The sequence below is a fragment of the Lynx canadensis genome, chromosome C1 (genome assembly GCF_007474595.2).
Source record: "Lynx canadensis isolate LIC74 chromosome C1, mLynCan4.pri.v2, whole genome shotgun sequence".
In the NCBI taxonomy this organism is placed as follows: domain Eukaryota; kingdom Metazoa; phylum Chordata; class Mammalia; order Carnivora; family Felidae; genus Lynx; species Lynx canadensis.
Window position 1 is genome coordinate 59,621,769 of NC_044310.1, and position 16,825 is coordinate 59,638,593.

A 16,825-nucleotide genomic window follows, 5' to 3' on the forward strand; every position below is an offset into this window, starting at 1 on the left:
CTTGTGCATCTCCAGAAGAGACATAAGCAAATCCAAGTTCCTGATACCACTTCCTCAAGGAGTCCTTGTGAGTGACATTCTCTCCTGCCTCCTCTTGTGTACCTTCCCCTTGTGCAAGGCTAAGATAAAACTCTACTCTTTTTGGTTAGAATTGACCTGATCTGAACCAAGACCCCAAAACACTCCACCCATCAACCCTCATAAAGGTATGTACTCCAGTTCAGCTGATCTCTCTACCTGGATTTCCCATAAGGCCCCTGGCAGTATGCCATGTGCTTCCTCCAGGACCTGTGAGTAATAAACATCTCTACTTCATTCAGTCTCCCTTGTGGTTTTGTTGTTCAGTCACAGCTGACTATCTGACACCCTGGGGTTCAACAAATGTTATTTTAACAAAATCATAGCAAAAATATATATTCATTGAATATTGTACAGTTGTACAATTGTGAAGCATATTGTAAATTATGCTTCACACATAATTGAATCAATGATTTAAATGGGGAAATATATACCCATATCAATAAGTAAATAGTGACAACAAATTTCAGATTAAGAGTAGGAGAAGAAAAGCAACACAAAATTATTATCTAATATAAATTTAGTGCTTACTACGTGGTAGTTACTGTGGTAGCATTTTATGTGTATTATCTCATATAATCCATGTAGTTCTGTTAAGGACATACAAAGTGAGGGTAAGGCATTTATTTGTTCAAGGTCATGTAGCCAGTAAGTAGAGAAGTAGGAACTCAAATTCTCATAACTATCATTCTGGATACCTCAAAGCATGACAGGTTTCAATACAACTAAACAATACCAAAGGAGATAAACTCTGTGCATAAGCAAAAGTAACTTTTTATATCTATTATTCCACATTAATGATGTATGAGCAAAAAAATATCGATCAGTGACATATGCTCAATAAGACAGGAGAGCAATTATTCAAAGATTTATATATAATTTCCTGTTGTGAACATACTCCAAAAAATTAGCCCCTGACCGCACTGCAGGCCAAGGTATGGAGTTATTAGGTATTTTTTAAAACAAATATAAATGGACTAGTAGCTTGGAAGGGAGACATATATCCGAATGTAAAATATGATTTTGGAACTACAGTTTGTATAACATACATCACTTTATTATGGGAAGCGTGTAGGTTTAGGATTATTCCAATTATTTGATGAATTATATAAAATGAAATGTATTCATTTTATGGGAATTATTTTACTATAATATATTCTTTTTATTACAAAACAGTATTTTTTTTATTATTTCATTTTTATTGTAATATAGTACAAATTGTGGGCTTAATTTTATGTCATCCCAGTGATTCAAAATTTTAGGTAATTTGATCAGAAGTCACTCATATAGCATAACACTTTCCTTCCTCACCTTCCTCCCTTGCCCATTACTCCTTCTCTCCTTCGAGTGCTTCAGTCAACACTAATAATGTGTCAAGCAATATGTTAAGCAGTAGAGGTGCCATCAACTCTGCTGATCAATTACCAAGACATTAATGGAAAACAGGTTACTTACAAATCAAATATATCTAAATATGTTCTCCTATAAGAAATATTTTATCTATAAGATTAGGAAAACATTATGATTCCTTTGATTTATTCATTTAATATCCCAATACAACAGTATGTAGTGTTATTGCAAAGAATACACAAACAGTATTCTTGTCTTCTGATTATTGTTCTTATGTTCACAATGTCTCTTAAATCCTTTTAATATCTCTAAATTTAATTTAGCTGAATGAGAGGAAAGGAGTTTCTGAAGACAACAGAACACATTTTTCCCATGGCCCTTTTAAATCATCCAAAACTTTTCAGTACTTTATGGCAATAGCTTTAAAGAAACCCTATCTTGTAGCATCATCATGGACACTGGACCTATATCCAAACAACTTAGTGAAATTCACTGAAGAACAATTTAGTTCTGGACCGAAAAGGGTTATAAACATTTTTCCTTAAATTGAACAAATTACCAGCTATCTGAAAAGTATAATGCACTGGCTACTGTTCAAAAGAGCAACACTTAACACTGGCAACCCTGCCAAATTCCTCCTTTCCTATATTCCCCTTTTCCTAGAAAAAGTGATTAAAAGACCAATTCCCATGCCAGCTGGATGCTTAAGAGCATCAAAGGTCCTCTGTCAGGATTCAGAACTTGATATGGCTTAGAAACCACTATGCTAATAGATAACCTCTTCAACATTATAAATCAAAGCCATATGACCACATTAAAATTCTATCAGCTAGTATCAATACCCTGTGGTTTATAAAGTACTGTTGACCTGCCTCTGGGAGATGGTTGGAATGATACAAAAGTGCTGCTCTGGTTTGGGGCATATAGCTACTTTTCATAATTGAGAGTTATCAACCAGTTCTCTCTACCCCTGTATCTTTATTGATTTGATTTAATTGAATCCTTAGGAGAAAGGAAAAAGAAGCTCCACGGGTTGAGGTAGAAACAGAAAAAAATGTTAGGAGGTCACAACAGACATTTTGCTACTTTGAACTGTCTTTCTTATCTGATGATTATAATTGCAAATGGCAAAAGTCTTCCTATATAACTTAAAATCTTGGATCTTCTTAAAATTATAACCACAATTCAAAATCTTACAATCATACCACTGTGTCTCAAACTCTCCCTGCTGAAGCCCTCACTAAAGTTTTATCAGACAAGACTTACCTTTATTACACAAAATGCCTTCTACTCTACTTGGTACATTTAATTTTAAAAATGCCTTTAGTATCCAGTACCTTTCTTCAAGACCCACTAGTAGGTTATGCACTGCAATTAAAAGATACTGAGTGATTCCAATGTATGTATCTTAACCCACTAGAACTTCTGCAGGAATTACATAAGGCAGAGACTCTTGATATATATTCAATAAAAAGTACTTAATCACTATAAATATGTAGATCTGCCACAGTATTAAATATAATACAATCATTAAATGTGAAACAATAAACCAAAGAACAAATACATTTATCCCTTTGCTTATTCTTCCAGGGATTCACTAATGTAAAAAATAGTAGATGTTAGCCTGAAAAATGTAAGGTTCTGTGTTAAGGTCTAGGAATAGATGAACAAGAGTCATAGCACTTACACACTCAGGTGGTTTGTATATCAAAATTAGCAAAGAACAGGAAAGTACATTTTAACAAAATATCAAAAAAACTGCTGTTAGTAAATTTCTTCAATATCTTGCAAATGATACTACATTTTTAGATATAAGGGACTAATTAAAATCTAGTTTGAGGGGCGCCCGGGTGGCTCAGTCAGTTAGGCATCTGACTTCGGCTCAGGTCATGATCTCACAGTTCATGAGTTTGAGCCCTACATCGGGCTCTGTGCTGACAGCTTAGAACCTGGAGCCTGCCTCGAATTCTGCCTCTCCCTCTCTCTCTGCTCCTCCCCCGCTCATGCTCTGTCTCTCTCTTTCTCTCTCTTCTTCAAAAATAAATAAAAACATTAAAAAAAATTAAAATCTAGTTTGATAATGATTATGGCCATATAGGAAAATCCTACATTTTACTCTCCAGTAGTTTGGGAACTTCTTGTTTCCACTGGTGAATTTGAAATCCATAAAATACCAGACAAAAAAAGCATGTGACCCAATTTAAAATTTCCTATACAAAAGCCGAAAGGCAGGTAATATGATTCTCCTAGGTAAAAAGAGCAATAAATTCTATTTTCTCTTATATGTAGGAAGTGTCAATGACAATCTATAATAGATCAGCAAAACTTTAAAATGGATGGCATGGCAGAGATCAAGAAGTCCAAGTTCCCTCCCAATTCAGAAATCCTCTCTTAAGCATCCTTGAGAGATTCAGTTCATCAGTGATGGTTTTAAGATGCCATCTTTCTTGCAAAAGTATGGAGAAATATACCAAAGGTAGAACTTTATCGTGAATGCTTGTTTATATTGGAACCAGACACCTACATAAGTGCCTTTCAGAGGGTATTTTGAAGAAATTAGAGAAGATGTCACATGATCTAATATTCGGTTAAGAAGACAGATATAAGAAAAAAAGAAAACCTTATTAACGAAGCATCTCTTACCTCTTCTATGTAAGTTACATGATGTCTATAATGTCTTAATTTATGTCTTAACAGGATATTATAGAAAAGTGATCTGATTTCTAATCATAAGATTCAAATGGCTTGAGAGACTAATTTCTACAGTGGCCAAAACACTGGACTCATGTGCATTTTTATGACTATATACTTCATAAGAAACTGGAAATTTTGATTAGTTCCTCAGGTATTAAGCTTCATAAAAGAAAAGTCTTTAATTCCTATTGATTTGAATAGGCAACTCTGTAGGAATTATCTCAGCATTCGGATCCCATATCCACAAACAGAGGTTAGCCCTTCTTCTTTTTTGCTCAGTCAATAGAAAGAAAGAAAGAAAGAAAGAAAGAAAGAAAGAAAGAAAGAAAGAAAGAAAGAAAGAATTATTGAATCTTGCCAATATGTATTCATCAACTTCTTTATGTTCCCACCCATAGTAACATTATTAACTCAAATATTAATCAATGTATATTTAATTAAATATTTACACATTTCGTTTATTATTCTCACCATAATCTGGGTGCAGGAAAACCTTTCTTCTTTGTAATATGCCCTAATGTCATTATGGTTTAACTTCTATGCACGTCTCCCTAAACAACTCCTATATCTAGTGCTAGTAACCAACATTTATCATGCCATGGGCAAAGTATTCATTTAATCAAATATAATTAAAATAACTGAAGCTATTACCTTTCACTGTATATCAATCAGGGCTCCACTAGCAAAACTTAAAACATTCAGGTTATTTAAAACAGAGGGATTTAATGAAAGAAACTGATTACAAAGTGTTGAGAAAAGCTGAGAAGCCATATAGGTAATGGTAAGACAGCTCAGGAAATTAGAAGAGCAGGAAGCCACTACTACTCCTAAGATATGAGAATGAATAGATGAGAGTGTAAATAGAAGTCCATGAGCCAGTGATCCAGTGGAGGATGGAACAAAGAGGTTCCCCTGGGAGATGGAGCATCCCCTGGATGCTGCCCAAAGCAATGAAGAATGGAGTGTCTCACTCATCACATCCTCTCCTCTCCCCAAACTCCCCTCCATCATGCAACTACACAACCTGAAGGCAGATGACAGTGGCTGACTGGGAAATGTTGTCTCAGGGATTAGCTCTACCATCTATCTCCAATAGCCTAGGGTAGCAGAAGGACAAAGGCTGGACTGGTTAATTGGGCCCAGAACTGTCACAAACAAGATGTGAACATTCCTCTAAGCTCTTCAGAAGTCAGGTAGTGCAAAAAATAACTTATTTCATGGAGGTGTTTAATTTCAAAGCCAATCTATTTAAAATAAGTAGTTCATTAACATCAATGTGTTCAGAGATTTATACAATCACATGGGTTTATCAATTCTTCTAAACTGAAAAGACTAGGCAAAATAAATTTACCTAGAAAAAATTTAAAATACTACATTGTCCTTTAATATAACAAATGATTGTGTATTAATATACAAAACAATGTGTCATGCTAATTGAACAGCTTTGCAAGTCACTACAGGTAACAGTGTAGCATTTTATTCTGTATTCTAGAACACATTTTTCCCAAATGACTCAGTAAGATAATCTATTTCCCCTTCTTTTTTAAAGAAGGGAAAAAAACTTCAGAATTTTAAAAATATTTGTTCAACACTACTTAATAAGCTTATAGGTCTTTAAATAATGCCTTAATATTCTAAACTGAAATCACCTACATAGTTAAACAATGTATTTGAAATATGTAATGCATCAATGTGTAGGAATGACTCAACAGACAATATTAGACAATCCAATGATATACCAAAAGCACAGCACAATTGATTTCTACTACTATAGGTAATTCTGCATTCTCATAAATAAATCCTTTACTTTCTTATATCCAACAGCATGCATTTCAAACCAAACTAATTAATGTAGTCTAATCAAAAGGCGAATGAATGTATAGGACAAATAGTTCCAAGAAGTGATAAATACTCATCATATCCACTTATAAATCTACTTGCGAAAGTTTTGTGGCTTCCAACGAAAATATCTTCTGTGCAAATGTGCCCTATGTTCTCTGCTGTAAGCAAAAATCGTCCTTCATATTACAATATCATATTGGGATCTCATATAACCTCCATTCAAACCTACAGTGTTAAAATGACAGCATGTGTTCAACTTTGCTAAGGTAAAAGAAGATATCACATTTAAGAAAAGAATCTCTCTTCCTTTCTTTGATTAAAGCATGACAAGCAGAGAATAGGATATTTTGAATTCATATCAGGAAGGCGGCTTAAAATGTACAAAATTCATACAGAAGAGCTGAAGTTGAAACAGATTGAAAGAATTAACTTAAAAATGACATGTATTTAAGAAAATGTTCAGGCACTGTGAGGATATAAATGAGGATGTTCCTTGTATTGTTTCCAAAGAATATTACACATTTTGGACATGTTAACATAGCTGTGTTTGTTAATAAGGTACAAATAAAGCAACTGATTCACATTAAAGCGACTGCAAACCAATATTTTAAAAGTCATCTGAAATTGATGTACTGATCCAGAACCTTATTATGTTCCCCTTGATTCTTCAGGTCTAGAAACAGAGGGTCCTGCAATGTGACTAATGTGGTTCTAGCATCTTCTGTTCTTTGCTATGTCACCCCAGGAAACATTAACTCCTATCTTCCATGTGCTACAAAATGCAATTTGAAGACTGGAGAAAAAGTTAATTTCTCCACATGCAGATTAATAAATTTTGTTAGGCATAAAATACATAAAATAAAATATGTATTAAACATAGTAGCAATTTAAGTTAATATTTAATAAATTAATGCAAACATTAATTTGCGTTTGTAGTAAATTACAATGCACTCTAAGACATGCATGCATTTAATGAAATCCAAAGTTTAAGTAAAGGAGGTACCAAATTCTCTATATTGAATAGATGTATCATTACATACATTATCAAGAAGGTCCAAATAGCTCAAGTGAATCCTTCAGAGATTTATCAGTGAATAACATTATTAGAAGTAAGGGGAATTTTGACATTTAATATATTGCTTCACTAACTTTAAAGGCAAAATTCAAATGATAAGAATGCTGCAATTATGAAATGGAATTTCATTATAAGTTCACTAAGCTAAACAGAGAAGATGATTTATAAAATGATACATATAGTTAGTAGATCACAGAACGATTTCCCTTTCGTATCATAATGCCACTTAGGGAAACTTTTGTTTTTCTTTATTTTTTTTTCTCTAAAACAGACATTCTGGCATTTAGAAGATAGAAATGTATCATTTGACCTTTAAACTTCTGTTTCATTAATGTAACCACAAGCAACAGAGTCACTGACCGACATTTTTGCACTTTCGGGCCTTTAGCTCTTAAAGTTATTTGATAACTGCTATACCACTACTTGCTTTTTATTAGAGACACTTTTGAGGAATGTGTTACATTAAAAATAGAGCCTATTGGGTAAAGCTTAATGAATGATATCATGTAATTCAGTAAAGTGTTCTCCTGAACACCAGATTTTTGTACTTTGATGTGAGGGGGTGTATGCAGGAGGGTAAATTTTGTTTTGTTTTGTTTCCTAATTAATTAGAGAATACCATCAAATATAATTCTAAGTCTCCAATGTAAAAACATAAACTATAACTATGACATTACTTTTGATAAGAAATATGGCACCTGACTAACACACTCAATTAGTCCTTAAGCTCTGTCGGTAGTGGTCTATGAACAGAGTAAATGCCAGATACAGAAGAAGAGTCAAGAAAAACAACTCATACAATTTAACACTTTTTTAACAGAGAGAAAATTTCTTATAAATGCATATATTAAAATAGTTTAAAAACCTATGAGCAATGTAGAAAGGTAAAAAGTGGGATACTCCCTAGAGAATTACAGAATTAGTACTACCCAAATGACTTTGGGTAAAAAGTAATGTTGATAGGATTTCTGTTTCATATGACACAAAATTATTCTGTTTATTAAAAAAATAAACACTGTAATCGGTAAAAAAAAAAAATCACTTAGAAGAGACAGATTCTATTCTTTCTAAAAAGTTTAAAAGTCAAAATTTCTCTAATTAAGATATTACAAAACTCAGGATACAGCCTATAAATGGATGTGGTGCCATGTACACAAGTAAACAAGGACTGCACCAAAGCAATAACACTAGAAAGATATTGCCCCCACTAGTTAGAGAAGCTTCACTATTGTAAGTGATGGGTGAACTAAATATAGGTCTCCTAGAAGCAGAATGTGGTTCCAGCTATTTTAGTTAGCCATAGCATGTATTAGATTAATTAGAAATAAAATGCCAAGATATATCATCAAAAGGCAAGTAGTCTATCAAACACTTTGGGTTGAAAATGTTAATGCTCATTACAAATAAGCAGTGCACTGCTACAAACACATAGATTGCAGCCCCCATGATATGTGTTTGCAGCCTCTGAAGATAGTGTTTCGTTCTTACCACTGTTGTTCAAACTTCCAAAACAAACTTAATATAAAAAAAAAAGAAAATGTGCATTTTATTTATACCCTCTATGTGACATAGAGTTCATAGCTTTTACCAGCAATGAAAAGGTATTAAAGTTATAACAAATTATTTGTTATTTTTGTATACATTCAGTGGCATTTTGTATTTACAGCAGCAAAGATAACATATATTATAAAAGCATATTAGTTATTAGGGTATGTCAGAAATTATTATAGTATTCCACACCAATTTGGACTCATGTTTCAGAAGGTGTAAAACATATACCACACCCAGAACCCAGATCATTAAATTTAAAATATGTTGCACAATTCAAACAGAAACATAGCCTACTCTCTTTCACCTTAGACATGCCGCGTATACTGATTTTGTGCATCCACACTTACGAGCCAACTACCACCCAGTGGAGAGAAAGAAGATCTTTCAGGGAGATTTGAAGTGTACGTCAGTTGGGGGTGTCAGGGGGAGAAGGTAGGGCGATGAGAAATGAAGGAATAAGAGTGTTTAGCCTTGTTTAGATCTAAGCACTGCTGATCATCAATTCATATTTTCACAAGAGAAAAAAAAAATGTTTCCAGGATCTCACTCTGCAGTGTTGATTTGGGGTAAAATCGGGCTACGGATGTTCGCTAATGACAAAACATTTCGGTGCTCAACCTTAGGGAAAAGAAGGGAGGAAAGAAGGGTGAGAAAAAGAAGTAAAACTAAAGATGGAAAGAGGGAGGAAGGAAAGGAGAAAGAAGAGACAGAGAAACAGAGAGAAAGAGAGAGAGAAACATAGAGAGAGGGACCATGTGTACACATGTGTGAGAGTGACAGCGTGTGGAACAGTAAAGGAGTGTGTGCCTTTTAAACAGTGAAAGAGAACATGAATATGAAAGTGGCTGTTAGAGCACGGAAGGGCCAGTGTGTGTGAGGATGTGAAACAGAGAGTATGTGAGTGAGTGTGTTTAAGGGAAAGAGATTTGTGAGTGTGAGAAGATGGTACTGTAAGGGTTCAGAGGGAACATGCATGTGTATGTGACGATGATGGGAAAGGATGTGGGAAGAAGGATGGGGAATGTGAGTCAAAAACAGGGAGACAAGACCACAGAATAGGAACATTAATAAGGGAGAAAAAGAAGGGATGGAGAAAGGTGAAGAGTGGAGGAAAGGTGGTTAAATATGATCAGAAATCAGAGTGGTGAAGATATACAGGAGGAGAAAATAGAAAAGGGAGGAAAGAATAGAGAGAGCACAGAAAAGGGACGAAAAGAGGCAACAGAGGAAAAGGAGAGTAGGAAGGAAGTGGAAAAATGGGAAAAGAAAATGAGGAGGGAGAAAGAGAGGGGAGAAAACGATCATCGGAAAGAAAGAAAACTGAGGAGGGAGAAATTGAGCCTAAGTGTCCAAGTGAAAGGGAAAATAAATGGGAGCAGGGAGGCAGCAGTTTGAAAAAGTCGCTTAGGCTAGAGTAAAATAGAAACAAACCTGATAAACTTGTCAGACTCTCCACGAGTACCCCATGACAGTAAAACAGAGACCTTGTGAATTGAGTTTCAAAGTGGCACCTGCCCCTCCTAAACCTCACACTTCACTCATCCCTGGGCTACTTGGCGTTCCCGCAAAGTGCTTTAGCATCACGCGTCCAGCTTCCTACCTGCCCCAGCATCAAGGGGCCAGGCACCGGGCAGAAGCAGCACCTGTATTCCTTGCGGTGTGGTTTTTTGATGGTGATCACCACCAGCATTCTTACTCGGGGTTAAATAAATAAATAAATAAATAAATAAAAGCAAGAAGGGTGGAAAGAGACACAGAAAGAAAGACTGAGACAAGTACGAAAAGCACGCCGTTCATCCTACCTAAGCACCGCCGTGTCCCCTTTTCTGACCATCATGTTGTCCACGGCCGCCCAGGGGAAGTCCACACTCTGTCCAGCCGGGAGGCAGGAGGGTAGCAGGCAGCACAGGCTGAGGAGCACCGCCGCCAGCCACTGGTTCGAGCAACAAGCACCCTGCACCAACAGCATCATGTCCATCCCTGCTAGGGCTGCTCACTCTCCAGCAGCTTTCAGCTCGCACTCCCCCACCCCCTGGTGCTGGCGAGTCTTCCCGGGAACCAGGCGGCGCGCCACAGGATTTTTTTTCTTTTTTTTTTCTTTTTTTTTTCTTTTTTCTTTTTTTTTTTTTTCTTATTTTGTGGGGGGAGTTTTGGGAGGTGGGGGGGTGGGGGGTTTCTTTCCTTTCTTTTTTTTTTCCTTCCCCCTCTAGTTGTTGGCTGTTGTTTCTCTCTCTCTCTCTCTCTCTCTCTCTCTCTTTTTTTTTTTTTTTTTTTTTTTTTTTTTTGCCTCCCCTCCTCCTTCTCTACGCTTTCCCTCCCTCCCTCCCCTCCCACCCCCTGGCACCACACTACACCTCCTCTCGGTTGCGTTTGGCCGAGTCCGGAGTGAGTCTAATTCTCGGGCGGCTCGCACACCATCTAGCGAGGAGGCGAGCGCGCCGGCGAGTGAGGGAGGAGGCGCGGCGGCGGCGGAGGCAGGGCGAGCGGCGGCGGCGGGAGGCTGCAATCGCAGCAGCAGCAGCAGCAGAAGCAGCGCGGGGCGCAGCGGCGGCCGCTGGCCCCCGGGCTCGCGCGCGTTGCCAAGCGGCCGTTTCCTTAGCAACCCCGCCCGGGGACTGGGGATGCAGCGGGGTGGGGGGGATGAAGGGGAGAAAAAAAAGAAAGAAAACGGGGGAAAAAATCCCGAGGAGGTATATCACAATTACGCAAAGTGAGAGGAAAAGAGAGCTGGGTCTTAGACAAAATGCTACCCTTCTTGTCATGTGCACTAGAGATGTTTTGCTAGAAAAGTCTCCGTGTCGGTGCTGAGGTGAAGAGAGCCGAGGGGCGCATTGCTTTTCCTCTCTGGTGCGTTTTACCTCATGAGACACCGTAACTTTAAAGTCCTCCAAGTTGTAGTCGGCGCCATCATGACGCTGAGGACCGTGAGATTTTATTGTTTATTTTTTTCCAATCTCGCTTGGGCACGGCACTACAGTCGACAAGTTGGCTACAATCGGCCAACTAGTTCACTCTTTACCTCTTTTCGGAAATAGGTAGGACGGTGGCGGGAGCGCTGCTTTTTGAGGGCACCTGAAAGGGTGCGTGCAAGGCCCTGCGGTAGCGAAGCTGGTGTGTCTACTGGGTCAGTCAATACGGATTGGAGGGCGCCCGCTACCCGTCCCTCGTGCATGCTGACACTAAACGGTGTATGTGTGAGGCATGGTCGAAGCGGAGGGTGTGTATGGATGTGTGTGTGTGATATGCGCGCGCACGGGCCTGTGGGCGCGCGGCACGCAGGCGCGGTGGGAGGGACGGGGCGGGTCGAGGCTGGACGCAGTCGGAAGAGACTGCAATCAAGTGTTTTAATTGTGTAGAGCCAGGCAGTCCTGTTATGTAAGAGGCAGTTTAACCCCTTTGAGCCTATCAGGCATAATGATCAGCGCATCCGAATCTAGACAGGGCAGAGTTTTCGGGTTTAACGAGTCACGGGGTTATATTTTTTTTAACAGCCTCCTAACCAGGTTGGACAGATTTCCTCCTCGCGGCACAGAGCGGCTCCCTCTTGTTTCGCACGCCGCAGCCTCCTAACCGCTCGCCCTGCCGCTGGGAGCCGCTGTCCTGGCCTAAGGCAGAGCCAGGTGCTGCGCAAGGGGCCGCCCCCTACCCTTTCCTACTTCTTCGCTTCTTAAACTCATTTCCAGATTCAAGACCCTTTAGCTATTCCGGGCCATTTACAGATCAATGCGAGAACCGAGGCTGGAGTCAATAGCAGTTACGCCAATCAATCTTCTTCAGTGAGGAGTTTGGGAAGCAGAGCGAGGAAGTGGAGAGAAACAAGTAATTAAAAAAATATGCTCACCACCACCACCACCACCCTCATTTCCCTTAAGCAGTCTTTGAAGATTTTCTTCGCCTTGACTCCAGTCCTTCTTCCCTTGGAGGAAATAAATAAAGCAAAACCGCACATCCCTAACTCGTTTTCCATAATGCTAGCAGGAACCTTTGGCAAAGCGCACAGAAGCAATAATCTCTGCAGGGGTCAGCATCCGGCTGCCTCCCCAGACTGAGCTCTTTACGAGGCAGGCAGGGAGTCGTTTTGCTTGGCGGTATCGGTGCTCAGGGTGATTTTTATCGCAGTGTATGAGGATATATGGGGGGAAATGGGGAAAGGGAAGTGTTCCCATCACCTGTGACCACCAAACTGGCTGCTTCAAGAGCCCCTAACCAGCATCGCCTCTCTGTTGAACTGACACTCCAAGGCTAGGCAATTAACCGAGACGTTTGCAGCAGGAGTTACTGTTATTAGTATTCAAGCTTAACTCTCAAACCCGGCTCAGAAATTGAGAGTGCAGTAGTATTCAACCGCATTTTGAGACATCAATAAAATGTTAGTCATTTGCGGATGAATGAAAACATTTTCTTTACCGTCTGGTATGCTAGGGAAATAATTGTCAAATGACAGACTCTTGCTAATATTGGTGCCAAATACCTAGATAACACTGTCATCTTGTTAACTGTGTTTTTCTTTCTCCCGTGGTACGCTGATGGATAAAGCTTAAAATTATCTAGGGCAAACGGGAGATTAGAAGAATCAGCATGTCATATGCATGGGCAAAACTATGCAGTATTATTTAATATTTTCTCTAGAAATGATCTAGATCCCATTGAAAAGAAGCAGAAGGCACAGCTTCCGGCATTGTGACTCAGTTTAGTGCTATTTTATGCAAGGATGGGATGCCAGCGTTTTCTAGTACAAGCTATGAAAAGCATCCTTTTGTAACTGCTGTTTCCCAGAGATCTGACATCTTGGCGGGGGGGTGGGGGGGGAGGGGGAGAATTTCTGTGACCAGGGATGGAGCTGTGCAGCAGTTTTAATATGTACAACAACCCTTCGGGCTTGTAAAAGGAAACTGGAACCACTTCTATTTAAAGGCAAAGAGTTTATTTTCATTATTTCTAGTTTTTATCTCAATTGCCATTCACTGATCATAAAGCACTTAAGTCTCACAAAATCTATCCAAAGGAAGCAATAACTAAACCTAGTTTATAGATGCATGGACTATTGGGAAGATTATTTTCATGTACATCAGGTAGCCCCTATTACTATGTGTACTTTTTCTGCCTTTCTGACTAGGGAGGAATATGATTTTAAAAGCTCCTATGACTTTCTTTTGTCTTCATTCTTTCTAAGGGTATATTTCTGAGAGGATGTTACAGGGTTTCCAATATTTGCTTTTGCAGTCTACAATTTCTAACAAGCAGAGGCTTAAATTCTGGCAGTCTTGGCTTCTTCTGAGGGAAAGCCAGAACAAAAAAACAAATAACAACAAAATGAAAGAAAGAAAACCTCCCAGCTCAGACACCACATGGTTCCTTAGAAGAACATTTTTAAAGTATCACGAAGAGGTAACAGCATCGTTTGAACTTCTTAGATGGGAAGGATTGGAATGGTTATCATAAGATGTAGGATACTCTTTTGGACAGAGTTTTAAGAACTGGCATTGCAATGAATTACTACTTCCTTTTGAATCATGTATATTTATTTTATTTTCAAAGCTCAACTATTAATATTCAAAAAAAAAGTGAAACTAATTTGAGTTTCTTTGGAAGGAGAAAGGTGGAGCCCAATGTGTGCAATAGTTGATTATGTCATTATCTAGACTGGTTTACATCCCTGTTTTTCATGCCCTGAGACCTCAGAGGTGTTGGAAAGGTAGTTATAAGGAAGTTTCTTAAGCTTTCATAGTTTAACAAGCTTTATTTTTACAGTGTAAATGAAATTCATATTAGGAAAAAACGTAGAATATAAATTCACATTTGTTTTCTGATGATGAGTGTGTAGACCCATATACCTCTTTCATGCTCTTACTGTTTGGCATGAGAAATTTTAGATACAGGTCCCAGCCAATGGAAACAGCTAATGAGAGCACTTTGTAATTCCTGAGAGTTGGTCAGGTAGCCCTTATAATCAGGACATATGAATAATAGCTCCCTAACTTGGGGCCATAATTGACTCTTTGAATTAAGCTGGTTTAAATTTGGAACACGTTGCCAACTTAAACTGACGTATAGTAATGATTTGCAGGTCACTGTGAGAACTACAAAGAATTTTGGTCGGGGCAGGAAGATATTCCTTTATAGAAAATTTTCTCCAGCTAGACACTTTTGACATTTTGGGACAGCTAATTTGTTGTGGGGATTGTCTTGTGCATTGGAATATGTTTAGCAGCATCCCAGCCCTCTACTCACTAGATGTCAGTTCTAAGAACTAACTTGAATCTTTGTATTCTCTATATAGTGACAGCTACAGGGTATGCACTTAGGAAATGGTTGTTGAATAAAGGAGAAGAAAAACAAAGTCATTTCACCATTGACTCTCTGCAAAAGTCATATAGTGATTAATTCATTTATAATTTTTATCACATTATCTATTAAATGTAGATATTAAGCAAAGAATAAGAAGTGGGATCGGTGAGGGGTGCAAGAATATCTATGATACTTTCAAAGTGCTTCAAACCATTCCCATAGAATGGCTCTGAAAATTTCACCTAAGTACTTAAATCAGAAAGTGAAGTCTTATGATAAATGTGGGTGGAAATTATTTTTAAAGTATTAAAATTTTTATCCTTTGCATTTGTAAGACAATGAGTACAGCTTTGACTATCATCACATATTTACATGGGTTCTGAAAAAAAAACTAATAATTACCTCCATCATTTTTTATTTAAGGTTTTCCCTCACCTATTTCCAAAAGAACTCTGGGGATCTCAAGCGCATCTATTTATATGTCAATTTAAATGTTTTCTATTGGAAGAACATGGATGTAAAACCTTACACTTTCAAACTAGTATTCTATTTTATTATTTCTTTTTATTTCCTAAAGAGTTCTAGCTCTGATTGCAGAATATATGCAATATATCTTGTATACATATTTTTATAAAGATTTTATTGAGGGGAAATTGTAGGTTTACAACAAAATTAAGAGAGGTACATGGATTTCCTTTATACACTCTCCCCCATTATCAGCATCACCTGCCACAATGGCAGTTTTATTTTTTTTAAACAAGGATGAACCTACATTGACAGATCATAAGCACCCAAAGTCTATTGTTTACCTTAGGCTTCACTCTTGGTGTTGTACGTTCTATGGGTTTGGTCCAATGTATTATAACATACATCCATCATTATAATATCATACAGAGTATCATCACTACTCTAAAAATCCTCTGTGCTCTCTCCTATTCATCTCTCCCTTGGCAACTTCTAATCTTTTTATTGTCTCCATAGTTTTGCTTTCTCCAGAATGTCATATATTTGCAAACATACAGTATATTGTCTTACCAGACTGGCTTCTTTCACAGTAATAAAACATTTACGTTTCCTCCATCCCTTACCATAAATTAATAGCTGATCTGTTTTTAGTACTAAATAATATCCCATTGTCTAAATGTACCCCCGTTTATTTATCCATTCACCTAATTAAGGATACATTGATTGCTTACAGGTTTTGGCAGTTATAAACAAGCCAAAATGTCCATATGCAGGTTTTTGTGTGAACATAAATTTTCAGCTTCTCTGGGTAAATGCCAAGGAGTGGTGGAATTATTGAATCATATGGTAAGAGTATGTTTACCTTTTTTAAGAAATCACCAGGGGCGCCTGGGTGGCTCAGTCGGGTAAGTGTCCCACTTCGGCTCGGGTCATGATCTCACGGTCCGTGAGTTCGAGCCCCGCGTCGGGCTCTGTGCTGACCGCTCAGAGCCTGGTGCCTGTTTCAGATTCTGTGTCTCCCTCTCTCTCTGATCCTTCCCTGTTCATGCTCTGTCTCTCTCTGTCTCAAAAATAAATAAACGTTAAAAAAAAAAAAAAAGAAATCACCAAACTGTCTTCCAAAGGGGCTGTACCATTTTTGCCTTCCCATCAGCACTGTGTGGGAATTCCAGTTGTTCCACATCTCCACTAAAGTTTAGTATTGTCAGTGTTCTGGCTTTGGGCCGTTCAAAGACGTGTGTAATGGTATGTCATCTTCATTCACATTCCCCGATGACATATGATGTGAAGCAGCTTTTTACATGCTTACTTGCCATCTATATATCTTCTTTGATGGGATGTATATAAAGGTCTTTGGCTCACTTTTTAATCAAGTCGTCTATTTTCTAATTGTTCAGTTTTGAGAGTTCTTTGCATATTTTGGATAAAAGTCTTCTATCAGATGTGTCCTTTGCAAATATTTTCTCGTGGTCTATGGCTTGT

The 16,825-nt window shown here is 38.1% G+C and overlaps 1 protein-coding gene across 1 annotated transcript in view; it reads right to left on the minus strand.

Moving 5' to 3' along the window:
- NEGR1 (neuronal growth regulator 1) overlaps positions 1-10,714 on the minus strand; it is an 852,270-nt gene extending 841,556 nt beyond the window's left edge. The window contains exon 1 of the mRNA XM_030326972.1: positions 10,393-10,714. Within this exon, the coding sequence (XP_030182832.1) occupies positions 10,393-10,568 (176 nt within the window). The 5' untranslated portion in view covers positions 10,569-10,714. The remainder of the gene's footprint in view (positions 1-10,392) is intronic.
- Positions 10,715-16,825: the final 6,111 nt, after the last annotated feature.